The 26043-nt window shown below is 35.5% G+C and overlaps 2 protein-coding genes and 2 pseudogenes across 2 annotated transcripts; all 4 read left to right on the forward strand.

Annotated features, from left to right (window-relative positions):
• The first annotated feature begins 3685 nt into the window (after window positions 1–3685).
• Window positions 3686–7968, forward strand: LOC126699397 (uncharacterized). Its single transcript, XM_050397170.1, has 3 exons — window positions 3686–6199; window positions 6316–6507; window positions 7030–7968. The coding sequence occupies exons 1-3, from the start codon at window positions 3879–3881 to the stop codon at window positions 7634–7636; spliced, it is 3120 nt and encodes a 1039-aa protein (XP_050253127.1). The 5' UTR covers window positions 3686–3878; the 3' UTR covers window positions 7637–7968.
• A 327-nt stretch (window positions 7969–8295) lies between these two features.
• Window positions 8296–11318, forward strand: LOC126699885 (putative pentatricopeptide repeat-containing protein At3g49142). The gene has a single exon (XM_050397853.1). The coding sequence runs from the start codon at window positions 8501–8503 to the stop codon at window positions 10535–10537; it is 2037 nt and encodes a 678-aa protein (XP_050253810.1). The 5' UTR covers window positions 8296–8500; the 3' UTR covers window positions 10538–11318.
• Window positions 11319–14224: 2906 nt separating this feature from the next.
• On the forward strand, window positions 14225–16779 carry LOC126699338 (putative pentatricopeptide repeat-containing protein At3g49142; annotated as a pseudogene).
• A 3487-nt stretch (window positions 16780–20266) lies between these two features.
• Window positions 20267–22649, forward strand: LOC126699296 (putative pentatricopeptide repeat-containing protein At3g49142; annotated as a pseudogene).
• Window positions 22650–26043: the final 3394 nt, after the last annotated feature.

The following is a 26043-nucleotide window of genomic DNA, read 5'->3' on the forward strand; positions in this document are numbered from 1 at the left end:
TTTTTTTCTAGGGGGTTCAACAATAATAGAGCAAAAAATTTGTGATGGGAGTAAATAAAAAATAAAATGATATTTTGTTTTTCTGTACATACAACTTCCATATTATATACAATAATCTGAAATAGTATTCTAAATACAATTCAGTATATAATTGTTTAAAGATCAATAAGACAACAAATATAATTAAATAATTAATCATACATTTTTTTCAAAATAATAATAACTTATTATATTTATATGTATTATCAATTAAATAAAAATATATGATAAAGAATAATACTAACTCACCTAAGAGTAGAACTAAGAGTAATGTGAAACAAAGAAAAAAAAATAGTAACTAATATAAGTTTTTGCTTTTGAAGTGTATGGTCTTTTTTTTTTTTAGAATCATGTATGGCTTTTTAATCATACATGTGATCGCTCTCTTGGAATTTAAGCAAGCACTAAAAAACTTCTTGGACTTGAAAATCTATAGAGTATTTATCAAACAATTTGATCAAATGAAGAGAAAAACTAAGAAAATACAGAAGAGATAAAGAGAATGGGAAGAATCACAAATGTAGATAGAGATATATTGGTTGTAATAGTATTGTAATTTTTTGCTTACGGATAAAAAAAGTGCATGAAAATAAAGTTTCATTTTGCTGTCAACAGTAAAATAAACCAAAGTCCTGCAGAGAATATACATATATATATTTAACAAAGGAGCAAAAATGAAACTTTTTTTTTTTTTAAATAATATTTGTAGGGCCGGGGAATTTAAGGTCCCGGCCCACTTTACATTCAGGGCCCAAGACCCAGGCCGAGGAGACCTATTGCCGAGGACGCATAATGAAAGCCCCAAAAAGGCCTAAGGATGTGGCCGAGGACGATCTCACGCTCAACATCTCACAGGACACCTAAAGAAAAAGGACGAGTTTAATGCAAGGACAAAACAAGTGAAAAAGCAGCCAATATTGTCCTATCAAAAAAAAAAAAAGCAGCCAATATTGTAATAAAGAACTCTGCATCTGACAGGCCCATGCTCTCCACCATGCTATTCAATTTTTACGTCTACTCCCAACCACTTTAGGTATGGGCTGATAGGACAAGTCTCCATCCCAGAAGGCAAAACTTACACGTGGACATTGCAAGGGAAGTAACTACTAGTATAAAAGGGAAGAAGAACCAAGGTGGAGGGGGTCGGAGGGAAAAAGGTCCTAGAAAAAGGGAGAATGAGAAGAACACTAAACTCCTCAGACGGGGTCCAAGGACAAAAAAACCTCATAGGCTACATTGAGGAAAGGTTTTGTTAGTCATGCCAAGTCCAACCTCATATGAGCTTCCATAAAAACCACGACTAGACCGCTGTCCAGTGACCAAGGTCCAGCCTCTCAAGCCCACACTCTACAAATTATATTGTTCGGGCCTTTTTACATGTGAGCCCATTGTCATTCTTGGGTCATGAATAATCGTGTCCTTACAATATTCAATACACAATACTTTCACAAAAATTTTATAACAAAATCTAGATGGCAGATTGTTAATGGTAGGTAAAAAGTAATGTCAGTTATGGGTTCAAATAAAAACCAATTACAACTTGCCATATAACAATTATTATGAAAGTAGCATTAAGATGATCATATTCAGATTTCTTTTAGTTGGGTTTAAATAAAATTTAGAGCCAGACTATTTAAATTTTTATTTTAAGGGGTCAAAATAAAAGTTAAAAAAAATTATATATATAAAAAATAAAAAAATTTGACAAGTCAGGGGGTTCATTTGAACCCCCTGGCCTGAACATAACGCCGCCCCTGTGCAGTGTGGTTATGGTTTTGGCCAAACTGTACAGCAAAGTGCGGTGTTAAAAATGATCCAAAATTACACCTAATCGCACCTCGAACACCCCTAACACTCAACATTATGGACAAACCGCATTGAATTGCATTGCGAAAACCCTTCAAACTCTCTTTATATTTTTTTATTGGATATAAATTTTGACAAACCCACCATTAGATTGCATTTTCTTATAATATCCACCATACTTGCAAAATTTCAAAAAAATCAAAGATTAATAGTTATATTATCAATCAAATGTCTAAATTTTAAGTTTTTGTAGTCTTAAATTATACATAAAAATACATTTATGGATCAAATAGTAATTAATATACGATTTGAATGAAGTTTGGCATTCATGTTAAAAATGTAAAGAACATATAATACAATGGTTAGATTTCAAAATATGTAGTCATACTAATTTTTTAATGGGAGTTTAAAGGGTCTCCAAACTAATTTGGAGAGAAACTTTGTTCCTATATTATTATTATTATTATACATACCAAATATTCACTAGTTTAATTGGATTTTTTTTTTGGGTGTTTTTGATGATAAGTCTTGATTTAATCTCTCTCCAACTATAATATAATATATAAAAAAAAAAAAAAATCAAGGTTAGATAAACAAGACCTCAATTTAAGAGAGAACCTCCTTTTTTTTTTTTTTTTTTTAATTTTAATATAAGATAGAAATTTTACTTTAGTTTAATTTAATATGTGTGTGAAACTCATTCTTGGAGACTTGAGCCCCAGCGCTAAATCCTACAAGAATTTTGTACTTATGGAGTGATTATTACCCTAAGAGTATGTGGTGGTAGAGAGAACCTCATTTTAATTACACACCTAAAATGAAATCAATATAATATCTAAAAGCTAAAGCACTAACTCCGTTTGAGCCTTATCAACGTAACATTTTAATGATTTAGGTCCACTCAGTCCATTTTGACCTGATGGTCCACTTCATTTAATTCAGTACACTTTGGTCGCTTTAGGTGGAGAGGTTGTGTAAAAAGAGGAGTTATTTTATTGACATTATGCCGCATTCTTAGCATAATTTTTGTAGTTTTTTTTTATCTTTTTTATAAAATTACTATTTTCTTATTTTATATGTTATTAAAGTCTTGTAATTTTTATAATCTATATAAGTGATGAATTTTACTTATATATGATTCTAGTTTAGGCCATTTAAAATGTATAAAAGATGCTCCATTTGTAAGGAGTACTAAAAAAAAATTCCAACCACACAATTCATTATTTACAAAAAATATCTTGTATTTATATTATAGTTAAATGTAATATGTATTATGTTTCCTATAAAAAAAGGTTTCAAAATTTAAAAAATTTTCAAATAACAAAAAAAAAAAAAAAAAATATAGTTTAATTTAGAAAAATCAATTATATTATATCAATTATATATTGTTAGAAAATAATCAAACATTTTAAGAAGTGTTTGAGACTTATGGTGTGTTTAAATATCGCTTATTTTGCTGAAATTGAAAAATTATTGTTGAAAGCACTGTAAATAAAAGTAAAAGTTAGTTGAAATAATATAGTGGGACTCATAAATAGTGCCAAAAAATGCAGTGATGCCCATGAATAGTACTAAAAATAAGCCGAACAGTGAAATAATTTTAATTTTTCATTTCAATCCAAACACACACTAACACTTATAAGTCTTATTTATTATTTTCATTTTTCATTTAACAAAAAATAATCAGCTGAGAGTTGAGTCATTTAAAAAAAAAAAAATTATTTATTTTCAATGACAAATTCAAATTGAATTGAAATCATATAAATATAATATAGTTGGGGATTATAAAATACTCAGGGACAAAATCGTCTTTTGACCGAAATCTACGGTTTCCCGCCTAAACAATCTCATTCATGATTCTTCTGTATCAGTCTCTCATCTAATTATGCTTCAAAAAATGCCATTATTGTCTTTGCTTCTCCATTTCCTTTGATTCCATAAATTTCAATTCAAACAGTTTAAAGTTCAAACTCACAGCTCCCCCCCACCTCTCTCCCCTTCCTCAGCCACCGCACACGGTGGCTGTTTCTCCAATGGCACCAAACCCAAACCCAGATCCGAAGCCAAACCCAAACCCAAAAGATCCAATCACAGACTACACCAAAACCCAGCGCATAGTCCTTCTCATAGACCTAAACCCAATTCTCCACCTCTCTGACCAAACCCAGTTCCTCAATTCTCTCCTTTCCTCCTCAAACACCTTCCTCTCTTTCCCTCCTCTCTCTTCCTCTCTCTTCTCCTTCAAATTCTTCTTCTCTTCCCTCTCCCCCCTCCTCTCCTCCTCCAAACTACACCGTTTTGTCCCCACCTCTTCCCTCTCCTTCAATGACGCCTCCACCACCCTCCTTTCCCTCTCTAAAGCACTCAATTCGTTGCCGACACTTTATGCACACCAGCTGTTTGATTCTTTGCCCGTGTCGTCCCGGGGTTCGTTTCTTGCTGCTTCTATGCGCCAGCTGGTCCACGACTACGCGTGGGATCCTGTCGTGGATGATTCTACAACGGGTACGCTTTTGAATAATGATTCTCTTGTTGTTGGGTCGAATTTGGTTGTTTTGTTTTCGCCTGTTTGCAGTTGTATAAAGTCCTTGTCTGAGTTTTTGAATGTGGGAGTTGAAGATGAGTGTTTGGAAAATGTGGATGCTTTTTGTGAAAAATTTCGTGGGTTTTTTGAGAATGTGAATGATGCATATGTTAGTAGGGATATTCGGTTTAGTTGGGTGGATGTTAGGTATGAGTTGGATGGGGTTGAAAATAAGGTCGAGATTGATGAATCTAAATTGAAATGTGGGTTTTTTGCAAGCGGGATTAGGAGTTTGGGTTGGGGGTTTTGCTCCACTGATTCGATTGTTCTTGGTTCTGCTCTTGTTCCCTTTGGGTTGATTTATCCAAAGATTGCAATTTCATCAAAGGTTTTTGATTATAGTGATGATCGTAAGACACTTAATGCACAGTTGAGTCTTGAGATATTGGATGTAAGTGGGAAGCCTTTGGAATGCAAGTGCTGTGATCTTCAACTGGTCAATTTGAAGATGTCACCTAGAAATAGATCTAAAGATCTTATGTTTACTCCAGATGTGTTGGGTTGTGAACGGAAGAACTCGTTTTGGGAACTTTTTGGCGATGGGCTTATAAAACTCCATATTAAGGCTGTGCAAAGATACGTTGAGTGTGGGAAATTTGTTGGGCATTTAGCTGAAAATTTAGTTATTGTCTGTGAATCTTTTGGAGGCTCTAAGAATGACCAGAAAGAAAGTTCTGGTGATTTTTTTGCAGATAGGGTTCTTGAAATGCTAGCAATGGAATTGGGTGAGTTTGTGCATAGAAAATCTACACCCATTTGGCAGATTCTTTTGAGTTTTCTTTATAGGGAAGGTTACTGGGCATTAGTGTCTCTTTCAAATGGCAGCGGTGATTCACATATGGGAATTCTCAAGCCTTTCACAGTTTTTTCGGCTGTCCTTTCTATTATAGAAGACAGAGTTTATCCTCCCCACAGGGTACATGATTCTGGTGAAGCAAATGTGGCTCGATTTATTATGAAGATGGACAATGAGACTTGCAAACCCAATATAGACTTGAAGCACTCCGATGGGTTTATAGATTCTCAACCTGGGTCTTCACCATCTAATAAGGCGGCAACAGTTGGAGATGGTACAAGGAAAAAGAATAAGAATAAATTAAATATGCTTCAAGACCTCACATGGAGTGCCTTCTGCAAGACAGCATTTGAGCACTCTGCGCTAGATTTGGGAGAGGTCTACTTTTCCAGGGAAAGATATAACTCAAAGAAGTTGAAATTTCTGAAATGTTGGATGAAGCAGATTAAGAAATCTAGTTGTTCCAGTCTAATTTTACAGGAAAAGTCCAAGCGGCATAAGGACATTGAAACACAAATAGATGATAGATTGACTTCATTGCACCAAGAAAGTGAACAGCCAGTCTCTTCATCTGCCTCAGCTGGAGAAAACTCTTTGACTGAGGCTTCTAGGATACACGACGAAGCTGCTGTTGATTTACAGTCAGAAACTTCTGAAGCCTTTTTCAGTAGTCTTTCCAATAAGATCCAACAAGGACTTGAGTTTGAAGGAGTAGACTTGGGGGCTTTGGCAGAGAGGCTTGTGAAATCATCCATATATTGGTTATATCAAAAGCATGAAACCGAATCCCCTTCAGCAAGTCAAACTACTGTGGTAAAATCTGATGATGCTTGTGGTAGAATAGTTCCTGAACTAACAAACCTTTTACTAAGGGAGCCTAAGGACTTGGTGGCAAAGTTCAAAAATAATGATTCGTCCTTTCAAGCATCTGATCCAGGATGTAGTGGATTTGGTTCAAAAGATATAGTCAGAGAGTATCCTTTTTCATTTTCACTAATTTCTGCATCACCATACACTACTTATTTTGATGTTTAAGGTGAACAATCTGGTTCCCATAGTTTTAACATTTTTTTTCCTTAATAAAAACTAGATATGAATTGCAGATATTGTTTCGGATGGAGATAATACGATCAGAGGTTGGAGCGACTATTGGGGAGTCTATGAAACAAAAGTTTGTCAAACAAATTTGCTTGCTTTTAGAGACCATTCAGTGCCATCTGGAGAGAGGCTTTTTTGGAGATTGGAGCCTTGATAATTATATAGGAAAGATAATAAAAAGCAGGTACATATGTCTAAAAATTATTATCAATTCATTTCAAATGATGATGTTGACATTCTGTGACCCATACTTCAGAGAAATTCATAGTTTCTTTGTGGAGCCTAGAATAAGCTCCACTGTTTTATTGTTTGGATCTATACCAAATGCATATTTCTGGTGCTTGCTTTTCCACTTATCTGTGGGATTTGATTAATCTTTCAAGAAACATATTCTTATACAATATGTCCCACTATTCTTATTACATGATGCTTCTTGCCAGGATATAGGTCACTTAATACTCATGTATTTCTTGTTTGACTGAATATAGCATAAAAATAGGACACTCATAATGATATGTTTATGTTATTAATATGATCCTTGAAATGGATGGAGCCCCAATACCAATTGAATAAACAGCTTTCTTAAAGTGACTTTTAGATATATTATCATTAATTGTCTCAATTTACAAGTGCTGCATTTGATTATTACTTAAGGATGAAAGAATAAGGAGAGGGCTAAAGTAAAGTATGATTTCCAAAATTTCAGGTATTGTCACACCCTGGAAGATGTCGTTCATAGAATATATACAAGAATGGATTTGTTGCTGTTTGCCGATGAGGATAAATCCCCTAATTGTTTACTCAACAGTGAGGATAGCAATCAATCTTGGAGAGAAAAATCAGAGAGAGATGCGATTGGTGAAAATTATAGAACTAATGAACCGGTGTCAGCAGAAGCCGAGTCCCTTCAGCAGCCACACAACGACAATGGAAGCCCCCAGGGGAATAAACAAGAGGATCATGCTCGTAGATTAATGGAGGCTCAAAAGAGGAGAGAGAGGGCTCGGAGATTTTCATCTTTCACAAGTTGGATGCCTGATTTGCAGAGAGTTTGGGCCCCTAAGCAGCCAAAGTTGATAAAGCAAAAGTCAGATCCTCTTCGGAAGCTTTCAAAAAGGAAGGAACGGCGAAGGGTAAGCTACGACATGGTATGTGAGACTCCTATGACAGCAAACATGGTATGTGAGACCCCTATGACACGGAACAAACGTTCTTGCCCACGGGGAAGCAGTATTGATGATAAAGACTACCAAGATTCTGGAAGTCAATCGGGTGGTTCTGTTTCTAAGGCATTGTTTCAGGATGACCAATGATATGAGCCAGTAAATTTTCTTCAAGCTGACCTGATTTGTGACTTTCATCTGAAACTATGTGTAAAAACATTAAAAAGACACTGTAAGAACCAGCTGCCATACATTTCTGGATTTAACAAGGGAAGCCTACTTGAGAGTTCAACCAAAAGTGGTTGAGAAATAGAGTTAATATACTTGTACCTTTTTCATCTTATTTTTATTTATTTGTTTGTAAAATTAGTTGAACATTGTATTTTTTTTTTTCCAAATTACCTTAACCTGAATGTATTTTAGACCCTCGATTAAATAAAATGGAAAGAGGATGAACTGTGATGCTCCTCCACATTTATGTATTTTATATTGGTGAAACCATATGTATGTATGTACAAATGTACAACGTATTTTTTTTTGGGGGGGTTGGTGTGAATTATTTTTTTACTTGGTGGGAATTCAAGCCAAACAAGTCCATTAATATTTTTTAAAATTGCTAAGAGTTTTGTAATTTAATTGGCATTTATTGGTATTTCCAATGAAAAACGCATGGGCCAAATTCCTCTTACCCATTTTAACTAGTGAATTGAAAAAAAAAAATTGTAGTCCATTACCATCAGGAACAGTGCTTTTTGATGAAATTGGTAAGGAATTTACATCCTATAACCTTCTCTCCTTGTTTTATTTTGATGAGAACTAAGAAGTAAGAAGACTAGCCATTTAACTGCTGGGAACTAGGGACTGATTGTGTAGCCTGGTACACCAAGGCTATGAAATCCAATTGAAGATGGTGTAGCCTGGTAGTATGGACCTTAGAGTTTAGACACACCGTATATCAAAGTCGTAATATCTAAATCAGTTCCAAACCTCATCTTCGAAACTCTTCGCTCATTCATGAAATCAGTCACTCCTCTTTCCCGCCATTTTTCTACTGCCAGGCAACTTCAAAACCTAGTCTTGTCAACCCCAAAACTCGAGTTCGCTCAGAAAAGCTCAGCTCTCACTGAAGAACTGTGTGGTAATATATTGGACCAATACCCAGATATCAAAACCTTGAAAAAACTCCATTCTAAGATCATTGTCGATCAGCCTCTCTGCTCAAACCCTTCTATTGGCATCAAACTCATGAGAGCTTATGCTGCCTGTGGAGAACCTGGTATCACGCGCCACGTATTCGATGAAATTCCTGAGAAGAACGTTGTTTTCTTTAATGTCATGATCAGAAGCTATGTAAACAACCATTTGTACCATGACGCTCTTCTTGTTTTCAAAACCATGGCTAGTCAGGGATTTGAGCCTGATAATTATACATATCCTTGCGCGTTGAAAGCATGTTCTGGATTGGAAAATTTGAATGTTGGGTTGCAAATTCATGGTGCTGTTGTTAAAGTTGGACTTGATTTGAATTTGTTTATCGGGAATGGTCTAGTTGCAATGTATGGGAAATGTGGTTGTTTAATGGAGGCTCGTCGAGTTCTTGATGAGATGCCAAGCAGAGATGTTGTTTCCTGGAATTCAATGGTTGCTGGGTATGCACAGAATGCACGGTTTGATGATGCATTAGAGGTTTGTAAAGAGATGGAGGAATTGAGATTAAAACCAGATGCTGGTACAATGGCTAGCCTCTTGCCGGCTGTAACTAACACAATTTCTAACAATGTTTCATATGTGAAGGAGATTTTCATGAAGTTGGCCAAAAAGAGTGTGGTTTCATGGAATGTGATGATAGCAGTGTATGTGAATAATTCAATGCCTGCTGAAGCGGTTAATTTATATTTACAGATGGAAAAAAATAGGATAGAACCCGATGCAGTCACTATTGCTAGTATTCTTCCTGCTTGTGGGGATCTTTCGGCTCTATCTTTAGGAAGGCGGATGCATGAATATGTTGAGAGGAAGAAACTACGACCAAATTTATTATTGGAGAATGCCTTGGTTGACATGTATGCTAAGTGTGGAAGTTTACAAGATGCAAGGGAAGTGTTTGACAGAATGAAATTCCGGGATGTTGTAACATGGACGTCAATGATCTCTGCATATGGTCTTAATGGACAAGGTCGTGATGCTGTGGCACTTTTTGCAAAAATGCAAAACGTAGGTTTGAGTCCGGATTCTATTGCCTTTGTTTCAGTTATTTCTGCTTGCAGCCATGCAGGACTATTGGAGGAGGGTCGATATTACTTCAAATTGATGACTGAGGAGTATAGAATAATTCCAAGGATTGAACACTATGCTTGCATGGTAGATTTGTTGGGACGTTCCGGACAAGTAGATGAGGCCTATAGCTTTATCAAGCAGATGCCAGTAGAGCCTAACGAGAGAGTTTGGGGGGCTCTGCTGAGTTCCTGTCGGGTGTACTCAAACATGAATATTGGGCTTCTAGCTGCTGATCACCTTTTTCAATTGGCTCCCGAGCAGTCAGGTTATTATGTCTTGTTATCCAACATATATGCAAAGGCTGGTAGATGGAAAGATGTAACAACCATCCGATCAATGATGAAGGGTAGAGGACTTAAGAAAATTCCTGGCATCAGCAATGTTGAGCTGAACGATCGGATTCACACCTTTCTTGCTGGTGACCAATCACATCCGCATTCTGAGAAGATATATGAAGAGCTAGACGTATTGGTGGGGAAGATGAAAGAATTAGGTTATGTTCCTGAGACTGATTCTGCTCTACATGATGTGGAGGAGGAGGATAAGGAATGCCATCTGGCAGTTCATAGTGAGAAGTTGGCTATTGTCTTTGCTATTCTGAACACTGAGCCTGGGACACCAATTAGAATTACCAAGAATCTCCGTGTTTGTGGGGATTGCCATATTGCAGCCAAGCTCATCTCTAAGATAGTTCAACGTGAAATAATTGTCAGGGATACGAATCGTTTCCACCATTTCAAGAATGGTGTTTGCTCATGTGGTGATTATTGGTGAGCAGCTTCTTCGTGCCTTTTGCTTGAAAGATAAGGGTTTAAAACAATAGAAACATTGAAGCCAAACAATGATTTGGAAACTGCACGGTTCATAGATTATGAGATTGTGGATTTTTTTGCTGACTGCAGCTGTCACCCCTGACCTTTACATGATCATCAGTTCTCATTCTCCTAATGATATAATGCCTGCAATTTGCACTGGCTAAGGCCCTATATATTTTCCAACGTTTTCAATTCCTGTATGGATATGTGATGAAGTAAATATGTAGATGGTTTTGGTGATTCTGACTTCTTAGGGATACCATGTGAGCAATGGCAGATATCATTTCATATACCCAGATTTTTGCTAGTTATTCTGTACCTGTTCAATTGATTAGGTAGCTTGTTGCAAGGATTATTCTAACTTTATAGGACTACTGTGACAATGGTAGATGTGGAAATCATATACTGTGCATGAGACTTGATGACTGCATTGTTCCAAGTCAAGTAACACTAGGGGTCAGAAAGCAAATTTATGAGAATGGGTAGGCTTTTTCAGGGTTTGTCAGCCTCTATATATGTGCTCTGCTGAAAAGTAACCCCCAAGGGAAAGGCTATGTCCGCTCATGCCTGCCATTTGCAAGAAAGTTGCATCTATGCCTGATACTTTGTAATTTCAGTCAGTTGTTGACAAGTTGGTCAAAGATCTGATACCTATTCTCAATTGGTACATATTTTTAATTACTTCAGTTTTGTTTAGTTGCAAATTTGATCATTATAAATCTCATTTCCTAGTTGATTAACTCTCATGAATGTCCATCTAAATATTAAGAGCACATATAGTTCGAATTCTACTTTGTAATCAAAAGCCAGTGCACAAACATCAGTGGTTAAAGCATTCAGATTGTCTTGGATGGTTTTGTTTGCCACAAATTGTCCACCAAATCATGCTAAAAGTGTGAAGAAGGCAAAATTTCAGAACCATGAATATTATTCCATAAATTTACAAAATTTCATTTTTCACTTATCAATCTTTTGCAATTCCTTCTTAGGCAAGAGATATATCATTGAAAAGCCTGAGCTCTTGCTGAGAAGAAAATATACGCAGCCTAAGATTCTTGTGCTGGTTGCTTAGTCCTCCTGTCATTCCATAAAATTGCTGCTACACATGGTTTTTCTGTGCTTCATTGAAGTTCAGCTTCACTGAGTTTCTTAAGGAAGCCCCCATCACTTTGCACCTGATATTGACCCCCACAATTGGATGTAATCTTTGTGTATCAGGGTGATCACTTGTAGTGTCTGTTGAACTTCCAGTGAAAACAATTCCACCAAACATATTGATTCTTTGAATAGCTAAATAATGGTGGCTGGTAAAATGAGTGAAAAGAACATTTGAATTCATACCCTTTATTATTTTTATTGCTAAGAAAATGTATAACATTTAACAGATTAAAAGATGCAGCTCAGATTTTCAAACATTTTGATCGCTGATTACACTCAATTGACTTTCAACGGACACATCTATTTGGCTGAACATTTTTTTTTTTTTGGGTTGTTGTTGTTGTTGTTGTGATTTTTGATTATTTGGTTTGATCACTTTGCATATAAGAATGTGGACAACTGTAATTTGGGTTATTGTTAGATATATAACTTTTTATCATGGAAAAATTATAGATTTATGCTTAGTTGAATGATAGAAATCCTCAAAGATAGGTCTGAATATATTGCAGTGTGTCACTAATAGGGCTTTTGTAATTTTTAGATGCTGAAAACTGTGAAGACTTAATTTAGTAAGAAAGTAACATTGTTGATAGGTGATTATGAGAAGATTCTGATTTTCAAATATAATAGTGTAGACAAGCCAATTGATAGAAGCAAGAACCTTATCATATGCAAATACAATTATTTTTTGTTGATATATTTAACCAAATAACTAACCTTTGACTATGTTTCTTGGAATTTCAACTTCTTCTAGTCTCCCTGGAGTGTTTGATTGTTAACAGAAATGGCAGATGACTGGCTACCAAAGAAATCCACTGCCCACATTTAGTGATGCAATATGACAGCTTTATCTGAAGAAATCTGTAAGAACAAAAGTGAAGAGATAACAGGTAGGAGTTTTCTTTAATGATATTTATATGGCAAATACCAAGCTACTTTGGTGTAAGCTAGTATTGTGTGTATGTGGAGAAGTAGTCTAGCAATATTCCTAGACAGCACTTTTTTTTTTTCTTAGAAAAGTAAACCTCAAAAAGATTACCTTGAAAATGACTCTAATAAGTACAAACAGGTTCTAAAGAAAGAGGTTTTTCTGTTATCATGCTAGCTTTAGAAACAACAATGTGTAAGTTTTAAATTCCAGAGTAAGAACAAAATGAAGATAAAACTTACATTATATTTGCAAGAGTGATTCTAAAGGTATTGTGATCACATAAGCAATTGATGACCATTTCAACTCCTCACAACCAAAGAATAAGAAGAAGCTGCTATGCAAAGAACCATACAAGAGTGATATTGGTTCGGCTCATCTTGGAGCTTTGGATGTGAAAGTAGAAGACGAGCTGTACCAGTATCACACCTTGTCTACTTCCTCATGAATGAGTAGTTTTTAGAACTTTCTTCTCCATACTTGGAAAGGTGGAGCCTCCTTCCTATATATAGGGCTGAAAACTAAAAAGGGTTTGTGTGGATGGGTTCTATGGTTAATGACATGCATATAATTAGCATATGGATTGTGGAGCAATTACAATGATCAAGATTTAGGAATACCACTAGCAATCCTTTTTTATATATAAAATTGCATAATGGAAGATCAATATTCTTTAGTTAGGGCGCAAAATCTAGTATGATATATAGCATGCCACATTAATTTTGCAAAATTCCACATACCTAATGGTTATTGAATCTTCAAGCTCAACATAACAATGCACCTACTGTGGTTAATGAATCATTGATCAGATTTTTTCAAACTAATTATTTCATTGTATTTTGATTTCATACGTAAAAATGTTACAACTTATGAGAGGTCAAGAATTGCAATCTTTTGATAGTAATTATTAACCTAAGCCCATAGTATAAGGGGGTGGATTTCAATCCATCATGAATTTAGATATATGGTGTTAAGCTTTAATTATTTTGAAAAAAGAAAAATGATTTTTTTATAAAAAAATTTACAATAATTCATTTATAATCTTTAAATTTGTCAATAGCCTTACAATATCAAGCAGCCTAATGGTAATGTATAAAAACAGGAAGTTCAAACCCTATATTTGAAAATTAAAAATTTAATTGCTTGTAAGATCTGGAAAAAGAACATGCATATATTTTGGAATCTAATTGGTTGACCAAATCCAAATGAGATTGCAAGGAAATGAGAGTTCGATGTATGGAACATATTCTTATTTCCTGAAAACATAATAGGGAGATGTGACTAATTGCCATTCATTTCCAGATTTAACTTGGGTAGCCTACTTGAGAGTTCAACAAAAGTGGTTGAGATATAGAGTTAATACACTTGTTCTTTTCCCATCTCATTTATATGGCCATTTCTTGTCAAATTGGTTCAAGATTTTTTTGTTCCAAATTACTTTAACTTGAATTTTTTGTGTGATTGTATCTTTGCGCTAATATTTCATATGCTCAGTTCCATGTATTTTAGACCCTTGATTAAAAAAAATAGAAAGAGGGTGGACTATGCCACTCCTCTACATGTATACTTTATTTTGGTGAAACCATATGTAGATTGTACATACTAGTGCTCTAAACAAGTCCATTAACACTTTTTTGAAATGTATTTTAGTCCATTGCCATTAGGAATAGTTTTTTCAATGATATTGGTAAAGAATTTACATCCTCACTAATTATTGTTGTAGACACTAAGTTATACACTATTGTACACATTACAATTGAAAACACGATTTCAATTATAATTGTGAAATGGTGTACACACAATTTGTAACTATCACCACTAAACCTTCTCTTTCACTTAAGTCTTGAGGTACACAGTTGAACGGACTATTAGACTAATCCATTTTAACTGCCGGGAATTTGGGACTGATGGTACACTGGTATTATGGGCCAAGGTTGTGACATCCATTGAGGATGATAGACCATGGAAGTTAGACACTGGCCATAGATCAAACTCATGATCTAATATCTAAATCAAATAAACCAACTTTACTGTCCCAAACCTCAGTTTCCAAACTCTAGTCTTCAACCATTCATGAAATTAGTCACTCCTCTTTCCCGCCATTTTTCTACTGCCAGGCAACTACAAAATCTAGTCTCCTCAACCCCAAAGCCTGAGTTCACTCAGAAAAGCACAACTCTCATAGAAGAACTGTGTGGCTAAATATTGGACCAATACCCAAATATCAAAATCTTGAAGAAACTCCATTCTAAGATCATTGTTGATCAACCCCTCCACTCAAACCCTTCCCTTGGCATGAAACTCATGAGGGCTTATGCTGCTCATGGAAAACCCAGTATCACAAAAAACATATACAATGAAATTCCTGTGAAGAACATTGTTTTCTTTAATGTCATGATCAGAAGCTATGTAAGCAACCATATGTACCATGACGCTCTGTTTTCAAAACCATGGCTAGCCAGGGATTTGAGCCTGATAATTTTATATATCCTTGTGTGTTGTAAGTGTGTTCCGGAATCTGGTTTGGATAATTTGAATGTTGGGTTGAAATTCATGGTGCTGTTGTTAAAGTTGGACTTGATTTGAATTTTTTTTATGAGGAATGGTCTAGTTGCAATGTATGGGAAATGTGGTTGTTTAATGGAGGCTCGGCAAGTTCTGGATGAGGTACTGAGCAGAGATGTTGTTTCTTGGAATTCAATGGTTGCTGGGTATGCGCAAAATGTGTGGTTTGATGACGCATTAGAGGTTTGTAAAGAGATGGAGAAATTGAGATTAAAACCAGATGCTGGTACCATGGCTAACCTCTTGCTGGCTGTAACTAACACATCTAACAATGTTTCATATGATGAGCAGTGTATGTTAATAATTCAATTCTTGGTGAAGTGGTTAATTTATATTTAAAGATGGAAAAATATAGGATAGAACCTGATGCAGTCCCTATTTCTAGTATTCTTTCTGCTTGCGGGGATCTTTTGGCTCTATCTCTAGGAACGTGGATGCATGAATATGTTGAGAGGAAGAAACTATGACCAAATTTATTATTGGAGAATGCCTTGGTTGACATGTATGCTAAGTGAGGAAGTTTATGAGATGCAATGGAAGTGTTTGACAGAATGAAGTTCCGGGATTTTGTATCATGGACATCAATGATTCTGCATATGGTCTTAATGGACAAGTTTGCGATGCTATGGCACTTTTTGCAAAAATGCAAGACTTAGGTTTGAGTCCGGATTCTATTGCCTTTGTTTCATTTATTTCTGCTCGTAGCCATGCAGGACTATTGGAGGAGGGTCAATATTTACTTCAAATTGATGACTGAGGAGTATAGAATAATTCCAAGGATTGACACTATGCTTGTGTGGTAGATTTGTTGGGACGTTCCGAACAAGTAGATGAGGCCTATTGAACACGATGCTTGCCTTTTGCTTGAAATATGTGGGTTAAAAACAATAGAAACCTTGAAGCCAAACGGTGATTCGGAAACTGCGTGGTTCATAGATTATGAGATCGTGGATTTTTTGCTGGTTGCAGCTGTCACCCTTGAACTTAACATGATCATGAGTCCTCATTCTCCTAAGGATATAACACCTGCAATTTGCACTGGCTAAGGCCCTATATATTTCCCAATTTTGAATTCCTGTCTGGATATGTGATGAAGTAAATATGTTGATTGTGGTTTTGGTGATTCTGACATCTTAGGGATACCGTTTGAGCAGTGGCAGATATCATTCCATATGCCCAGATTTTTGCTAGTTATTCTGGACCTGTTCAAGTGATTATGTAGCCGTTCTAAGGATGATTCTAACTTCATAGGGCTACTGTGGCAATGGATGATGTGGAAGTCATAAACTGTGCGTGAGGCTTGCATGACCGCAATTGGGACAACTCCAAGTCAAATACCACAAGGGCTTAGAAAGTTAATTTTTGAGAATGGGTAGGCTTTTTTGCAGTTTGTCAAACTGTATGCATGTGCTCTGTTGAATAATTACCCTTCAAGGGAAAGGCTATGTCCGCTCATGCCTGCCATTTGAAAAGAAGTTGCTTCTATGCCTGATATTTTGTAATTTTCATCAGTTATTGACAAGTTGGTCAAAGATCTGATACCTATTCTCTATTGGTACATATTTTCAATTACTTCAGTTTTGTTTAGTTGCTAGTTTTTGATCTTTATAATTCAATTTAGTAGTTGATTCTTGCAGATAATCTCATGAATATCCATCTAAAGGTTCAGAGCATATATAGTTTAAATTCTACTTTGTAATCAAAAGTCAGTGCACAAACATGAGCGGTTAAAGCATTCATATAGTCTTGGATTGTTTTGTTTGCCCCACCAAATCATACTAAAGGTGTGAAGAAGGCATACTTTTAGAACCAGAATATTACTTCATCCATTTACGAAATTTCATTTTTCACTCATCAATCTTCTGCAATTCCTTCTTAGGCAAAAGATATATCATTGAAAAGCCTGAGCTCTTGCTGAGAAGAAAATACATGCAGCCTAAGATTCTTGTGCTGGTTGCTTAGTCCTCCTGTCATTTCATAAAACTGCTGCTATGCATGTTTTTCTCTGCTTTATTGAAGTTCAGTTCCACTGAGTGGCTTAAGGAAGCCCCCATCTCTTTGCACCTGATGTTGACCCCACAATTGGATGTAATCTTTATGTATCAGGGTGATTCTTTGTGGTGTCCATTGACCTTCCAGTGAAAACAATCCCACCAAACATATTAAAGTATAGCTAAATAATGGTGGCTGGTAAAATGTGAGAAAAGAACATTTGAATTCGTACCCTTTATTATTATTTTTGTTAAAAAAATGTTTACAATTAACAAATTAAAAATCTACAGATTGGATTTCCAAACATTTTGATTGCTTATTACACTCAATTGACTTTGAACTGACACATCTATTTGCCTTAACCTTTTTGGTTGGTGATTTTTGATTATTTGGCTTGATCACTTTACATATAAGAATGTGGTCAACTGTAATTCGGGTTTTTGTTAGATATTCAACTTTTCATCAAGGAAAAAATTGTAGATTTATGCTTAGTTGAATGATAGAAACCCTCGAAGATATGTCTGAATATATTGCAGTGTGTCACTAATAGGGGTTTTGTAATTTTTAGATGCTGAAAACTGTAAAGACTTAATTTAGTAAGAAAGTAACATTGTTTATACGTTATTATGAGAAAGATTCTAATTTTTAAATATAATAGTGTAGACAAACCAATCAATAGAAGAAGAGGCTTATCGTATTGAAAACACAATCATTTTTTGTTGATATATTTAATGAAGTAACTAACCTTTGAATGTGTTTCTTGGAATTTCAACTTCTTCTAGTCTCCCTAGAGTGTTGGATCGTTTACAGAATGGCAAATCACAAATGTCTCTGGCTACCAAAGAAATCTACTGCCCACATTTAGTGGTGCAATATGACAGCTTTATCTGAAGAAATCTGTAAGAACAAAAGTGAAGAGATAACAGGTAGGAGTTTTCTTTAAAGACATTTATAAATAAAATACCAAGCTGTTTCGGTGTAAGCTAGTATTGTGTGTGTGTGTAGAAGTAGTCTAGCAATATTCTTAGCCGGCACTTTTTTTCTTAGAAAAGAAAACCTCAAAAAGATTACCTTGAAAGTGACTCTAATATGTACTAACAGGTTCTAAAGAAAGAGGTATTTATTTGTTATCATGCCAGATATAGAAACAAAAATGCGTAAGTTTTTAAATTCCAGAGTAAGAACAAAATGAAGATAAAACGTACAGTATATTTTCAAGAGAGATTCTAAGGGTATTATGATCACATAAGCAGTTGATGACTGCTTCAACTTCACACAACCAAAGAAGAAGAAGCAGCTATGCAAAGAAGCATACAAGAGAGTGATATTGGTTCGGCTCATCTCAGAGCTTTGGATGTGAAAGTAGAAGATGAGCCGTACCAATATCACACCTTGTCTACTTCCTCAGGAATGAGTGGTTTTTAGAACTTTCTTCTCCATACTTGGAAAGTTGGAGCCTACTTCCTATATATAGGGCTGAAAACTGAAAGGGATTTGTGTGGATGGGTCCTATGGTTAATGACATGCATATATACTATGCATATGGATTGTGGAGAATTTGCCATGTTCAAGATTTAGGAATCCCACTAGCAATCCTTCTTTATATATAAAATATGCATAATGGAGGATCAGTATGCTTTAGTTAGGGCACAAAATCTAGTATGAATATATAGCATGCCACATAAATTTCACAAAAATGCACGTACGTCATGGTTATTGAATTTTCAAGCTCAACATAACAATGCACCTACAGTTGATGAATCATTGATCAGAAATTTTTGAACAAACTAGTTCAAAAAGTTGAGAATTGCAATCTTTTGATAGTAATTATTGACCTAATTCTCTAGTAGTTTCAATCCATCATGAATGTAGATATATGGTATTAAGGTTCAATTATTTTGAAAAAAGAAAAATGATTTATTTATTTATTATTATTATTATTATTATATATTTTTTACGGTAATTCATTTATAAATCTCTAAATTTTTCAGTAGCCTTAGAATATCTAGTGGCCTAATTGTAATGTTTAATCAAATGAGAGAGAAGAAAAAAAAAAAAAAAAAAACTTTAATCGCTTGTAAGATCTTGAAAAAGAACATGCATATATTTGGAATCTAATTGGTTGACCAAATCTAAATGAGATTGCAAGGAAATGAGAGTTCGATGTATGAGACATATTCTTATTTCCTGAAAACATAATTGGGAGATGTGGACTAGCTGCCATGCATTTCCAGATTTAACTATGGTAGCCTACTTGAGAGTTCAACCAAAAGTGGTTAATAAACTTGTACTTTTTATCTCATTTGTATGGCTATTTCTTGTAAAATTGGTTCAATGTTTTTTTTTTCAAAATTATTTGATCTTGAATGTGTTGTATGATTGTATCTTTGTGCTAATATTTCATTTGCTCAGTTCCATGCATTTTAGACCCTTGATTAAATAAAATGGAAAGAGGGTGGACTGTGCCACTCTTCCACATGTAGGTACTTTATTTTGGTGAAACCATATGTAGAATGTATATACTAGTAGGGCGGGGGTGGTGGGAATAATAGTTTTTTACTTGGTGGGAATTCAACCTAATCAAGTCTATTAATACTTTTTTGAAATTTATTGTAGTCCATTGCCATTAGGAACAGATCTTTTCAATGAAATTGGTAAAGAATTTACATCCTCACTAATTATTGTTGCACACTCTTGAGTTATACACTATTGTACACACTACAGATGAAAACACGATTTTAGCTATAATTGTGAAATGGTGTACACAAAGTGTGTAATTATCTCTGTTAAACCTTCTCTCTCACTCAAGTCTTGAGGTACACAGTTTAACGGGTCTAATAGAGACTAAGCCATTTTAACTGTTGGGAACTTGGGACTGATGGTAGCCTAGTAGTATAGGCCAAGGTTATGAAATCCATTGAGGATGATAGACCATGGAAGTTAGACACTGGCCATATATCAAACTCTTTTTTTTTTTTTTTTTTTTTTTTTTTTTTGAGAAATGCCATATATCAAACTCGTGATCTAATATCTAAATCAAGTAATCCGACTTTAGTGTCCCAAACCTCAATTTCCAAACTCTAGTCTTCAACCATTCATGAAATCAGTCACTCCTCTTTCCTGCCATTTTTCTGCTGCCAGGCAACTGCAAAATCTAGTCTCCTCAACGCCAAAGCCTGAGTTCACCTAGAATAGCACAGCTCTCACTGAAGAAATGCGTGGTGAAATATTGGACGAATACCCAGACATCAAAATCTTGAAGAAACTCCATTCTAAGATCATTGTTGATCAACCCCTACACTCAAACCCTTCCCTTGGCATGAAACTCATGAGGGCTTATGCTGCTCATGGAGAACCCAGTATAACACACAACATATATGATGAAATTCCTGAGAAGAACATTGTTTTCCTTAATGTCATGATCAGAAGCTGTGTAAACAACCATATGTAATATGATGCTCTTCTTGTTTCAAAACCATGGCTTGACAGGGATTTGAGCCTGATAATTATACACATCCTTGTGTGTTGAAAGCGTGTTCCAGATTGTATAATTTGAATGTTGGGATGAAAATTCATGGTGCTGTTGTTGAAGTTGGGCTTGATTTGAATTTTTTTATGGGGAATGGTTTAGTTGCAATGTATGGAAAATGTGGTTGTTTAATGGAGGTTCGGTGAGTTATTGATGAGATGCTGAGCAGAGATGTTGTTTCCTGGAATTCAAGGTTGCAGGGTATGTGCAAAATGCAAGGTTTGATGATTCATTAGAGGTTTGTAAAGAGATGGAGGCATTGAGGTTAAAACCAGATGCTGGTACAATAGCTAGCTTCTTGCCGGCTGTAACTAACACTTCAGCTAACAATGTTTCATATGTTAAAGAGATTTTCATGAAGTTGCCAAAGAAGAGTGTTGTTTCATGGAATGTGATGATAGCAGTGTATGTTAATAATTCAATGAATGGTGAAGCGGTTAATTTAAGAGAATGGTGAAGCGGTTAATTTATATTTACAGATGGAAAAAATACAGGATAGAACCTGATGCAGTCACTATTGCTAGTGTTCTTCCTGCTTGTGGGGATCCTTTGGCTCTATCTCTAGGAAGGCAGATGCATGAATATGTTGAGATGAAGAAACTTCGACCAAATTTGTTATTGGAGAATTCCTTGGTGGACATGTATGCTAAGTGTGGAAGTTTACAAGATGCAAGGGAAGTATTTGACCGGACGAAGTTCCATGATGTTGTATCACAGACCTCAATGATCTCTGCATTTGGTCTTAATGGACAAGGTTGTGATGCTGTGGTACTTTTTGTAAAAATGCGAGACTTAAAACAGTCCAGATTCGATTGCCTTTGTTTCAGTTATCTCTGGTTGCAGCCATGCAGGTCTAGTGGAGAAGGGACAATATTACTTCAAATTGATGACTGAGGAGTACAGGATAATTCCAAGGATTGAACACTATGCTTGTGTGGTGAATTTCTTGAGATGTTCTGGACAAGTAGATGAGATGAGGCCTATAGTTTTATCAAGCAGATGCCAGTAGGGCCTAACGAGAGAGTTTGGGTTGCTCTGCTGAGTGCTCAAACATGAATATTGGGCTTCTAGGTTTCTAGCTGCTGATCACTTTTTCAATTGGCTTCCGAGCAGTCAGGTTATTATGTCTTGTTATCCAACATATATGCAATGTTGAGCTGAATGATTGGATTCACACCTTTCTTGCTGGTGACCAATCGCATCCACATTCTGAGAAGATATATGAAGAGCTAGATGTATTGGTGGAGAAGATGAAAGAATTAGGTTATGTTCCCGAGAATGGTTCTGCTCTACATGATGTGGAGTAGGAGGAGAAGGAATTCCATCTGGCAGTTCACAGTGAGAAGCTGGCTATTGTCTTTGCTCTTCTGAACACTAAGCCAGGGACATGAATTAGAATTTCCTAGAATCTCCATGTTTGTGGGGATTGCCATATTGCAGCCAAGCTCATCTCTAAGATAGTTGAACTTGAAATAATTATCAGGGATGCTAATTGTTTCCACCATTTCAAGAATGGCCTGTGCTCATTTGGTGATTCTTGGTGAGCCTTCTTTCTGAAGTACTGCTCACTTGCACTATTTCTTGGAGCTTCTTTTTGCCTTTTGGTTGAAAGATGTGGGTTGAAAACAATAGAAACCTTGACTGCAGCTACCACCCTTATGAGATTGTGGATTTTTTTTTTTCTGACTGCAGCTGCCACTCTTGACCTTTACACGATCATCATTCCTCATTCTCCTAATGATATAACGCATGCAATTTGCATTGGCAAAAGCCCTACATATTTCCCAGATTTTTGAATTCCTGTATGGATATGTGATGATAAAAATATGTAGATTGAGATTTTGGTGATTCTAACTTTTTAGGGATACCGTATGAGCAGCGGCAGATATCAGTTCATTTTTCCCAGATTTTTGTTAGTTATTGTAGACCTGTTCAAGTGATTATGTAGATTGTTGTAAGGATGATTCTAACTTAAGGCTACTGTGGCAATGGTAGATGTGGAAGTCGTAAAAATGTACGTGAGACTTGCATGACTGCAATTGGGACAAGTCCAAGTCAAATACCAAATTTGGGTTAGAAAGAAAATTTATGAGAATGGATAGGTTTTTTTGGGGTTTGTCAACCTGTATATATGTGCTCTGATGAAAAGTTACCTATGAAGGGAAAGGCTAGTCCACTCACGCATGCCATTTGCAAAAAAAGTTGCATCGATACCTGATACTAAGTAATTTTCATAAGTTATTGACAAGTTGTCAAAGCTCTAATACATATCCTCCGTACCGGTAAAAATTTTCAATTCCTAGAATTTTGTTTAGTTGCAAATTTTTATTATTATAATCTCATTTTCCTAGTTGATTCTAGCTGATTCTCTCATCAATATCCACCTAAAGTTTCAGAGCATATCACGCATAGTTCAAATTATACTTTGTTATAAAAAAGCTAGTGCACAAACATGAGTGATTACACCCTTCATATTGTCTTTGATAGTTTTGTTTACCACAAATTGTCTACCAAATCATGCTAAAAGTGTGAAGCAGACAAACTTTCAGAACCATGGATATTATTCCATCCATTTATGAATTTTGCATTTTTCATTTATCAATCTTTTGCAATTCTTTAGGAAACAGATATATCATTGAAAAGCCTGAGCTCATGCTGACAAGAAAAAACATGTAGCCTAAGATTCTTGTGCTGGTTGCTTAGTCCTCCTGTTGCTCCATAAAACTGCTGCTACACATGGTTTTTCTTTGCTTCATTGAAGTTTAGTCTGGCTGACTGGCTTAAGGAAGCCCCCCATCTCCTCACACCTGATATTGACTCCCACAATTGAATGTAATCTTTATTTATCAAGTTGATTACTTGTGGTGTCCAATGACCTTCCAGTGAAAACAACTTCACTGAACATATTGAATATCTGTATAGCTAAATAATGGTGGCTGGGAAAATGTGAGAAAAGAACATTTGAATTCTACTTCCATAGTCATACCCTTTATTATATTTTTTGCTAAGAAAATATAAAACAATTAACAGACTGAAAATCAGCAGCTTGGATTTCCAAAAATTTTGATTGCTGATTACAATCAATTGACTTTTAAAACCTAGAAAGCACTGACACGGCTCCAAGGTCGCCGTACCGGAATCTGATGCGGCATCCGACGTCCGACTTGCCGACTCTCCCCCTTTTTATTTTTTTATTTTTTAATTTTTTTTAATTTTTTTTTAAAATTTATTCACGCCGATTAGAGCCTACTCAGCCAGATTCGTGCCAATTCACGTCGATTCGGGCCAATTCCGGCAGAAATGGAAACTGATACGGCCGAAACGACCACCGAAACATGCCGATACGACCGATTCCGGCTGAAACGGCAACCAAAACAGGCTGATTCTGGCTGAAACAGCCGCTGAAACAGGCCAAAATGGGCAGCAGCTGCCATTCTTCTGCTTCATGTGGCCTTGTGAGAGGAAAAAAAAAAAAAAAGAGAAGGAAGAAGAAGATGAGAAGACAAAAAAAAAATGGATGGAAGAAGAATAAAGGTATATAACAAAAGAATATAAATTAAGTAGGTGGGAAAGTCAATTATTTAATGTGGGTGGGTTTGGGAATTGGAAAATGAGTAAAGAAACTTACTTGAAATGTGGTTTTTTGTTTACAATTACCAAAAGTATTGATTTTATTAAAAACAAATCATAAATAGTTGTTTTTTAATAATAAATTCTACCATTTATTTGAATTTTTTTTTTTATAAAAATATTAAATTCACTGTATAAAAATATTTTTAATAATTTTTTAATCGCCGAGTCCCGCATCCTCACTTGCACTCGCACTCGCACCCGAGTCCCAGAACGCACCCGTGCTTCATAGATTAAAACATCTATTTGGCTTAACTTTTTTTTTTGGGGGTTGGGAAGCAAACATGTATAATCATAATTTACAATTTTTTTGGTTGTAATATTTGATTATTTGGCTTGATCACTTTACATATAAGAATAAAGGTGAACTGTGATTCGGCTTTATTGTAAGATATTTGATGACTTTTTATCATGGAAAGAAAAAGAATTGTAGATTTTTGCTTAGTTGAATGATAGCAACCCTCTGAGATGTCTGAATATATTGCACTGTTTGAGTAATTCGGTTTTTGTAATTTTTAAATGAAGACTTCATTTAGTAAGAAAGTAATATTGTTAATAGTGTAGACGTGCAATCAATAGAAGCAAGAAGTCAAGAACCTTATCATATTGAAAATACAATTATTTTATGTTGATATTTAACGAAGTAACTAACCTTTGAATGTGTTTCTTGGAATTTCAACTTCTTCTAGTTTCCTTGGAGTTGGAGTTTTGGATTGATTACAGAAATGGCAAATGACTCTGCTGGCTACCTAAGAAATTCACTGCCCGCCCACCTTTAGTGATGCAATATGACAGCTTTATCTGAAGAAATTTGTAAGCACAAAAGTGAAGAGATAACAGGTAGGAGTTTTCTTTAAAGATATTGATAAGGAAAATACCAAGCTGCTTCGGTGTATGCTAGTATTCTGTGTGTGGAGAAATAGTCTAGCAATATATAACTAGCCAGCACTTTTTTTTTTCTTTGAAAAGTAAACCTCAAAAAGATTACCTTGAAAATGACTCTTTAAAGTACAAAGATGGTCTAAAGAATTGAGCTTTTTCTGCTATCATTCTAGCAATAGAAACAAACATGTGTAAGTTCAAATTATAGAGTAAGAACAAACTGAAGATAAAATGTACAGAAACTTTGCAAGAGAGATTCTCAAGGTATTATGATCACTTAAGCAGCTGATGACGGCTTCAATCCCACTCAACCAAAGAAGAAGTAGAAGCATACAGGAGTGAAATTGGTTCCGCTCATCTCGGAGCTTTGGATGTGAAAGTAGAAGACGAGCCGTACCCCAATATCACACATTGTCTACTTCCTCAGGAATGAGTAGTTTTTAGAACTTTCTCCTCCATACTTGGAAAGTTGGAACTTACTTTCTATATATAGGGATGAAAACTGAAAAGGGTTTGTGTGGATGGGTCCTATGCTATATGACATGTGTATACTAAGCATACGGATTGTGGAGCATTTGCCACGATCAAGATTTAGGAATTCCATTAGCAATCCTTTTTATTTATAAACTATGCATAGGACCCATCCACACAAACCCATTGATCCTTCATTAATAGGCATATGCCTAATGGAGGATCAATATTCTTTAGTTAGGGCACGAAATCTAGTATGAATATATAGCATGTCTCATCAATTTCACAAAAATGCACGTACTTCATGGTT

Source organism: Quercus robur, chromosome 9 (genome assembly GCF_932294415.1).
Source record: "Quercus robur chromosome 9, dhQueRobu3.1, whole genome shotgun sequence".
Classification (NCBI taxonomy): domain Eukaryota; kingdom Viridiplantae; phylum Streptophyta; class Magnoliopsida; order Fagales; family Fagaceae; genus Quercus; species Quercus robur.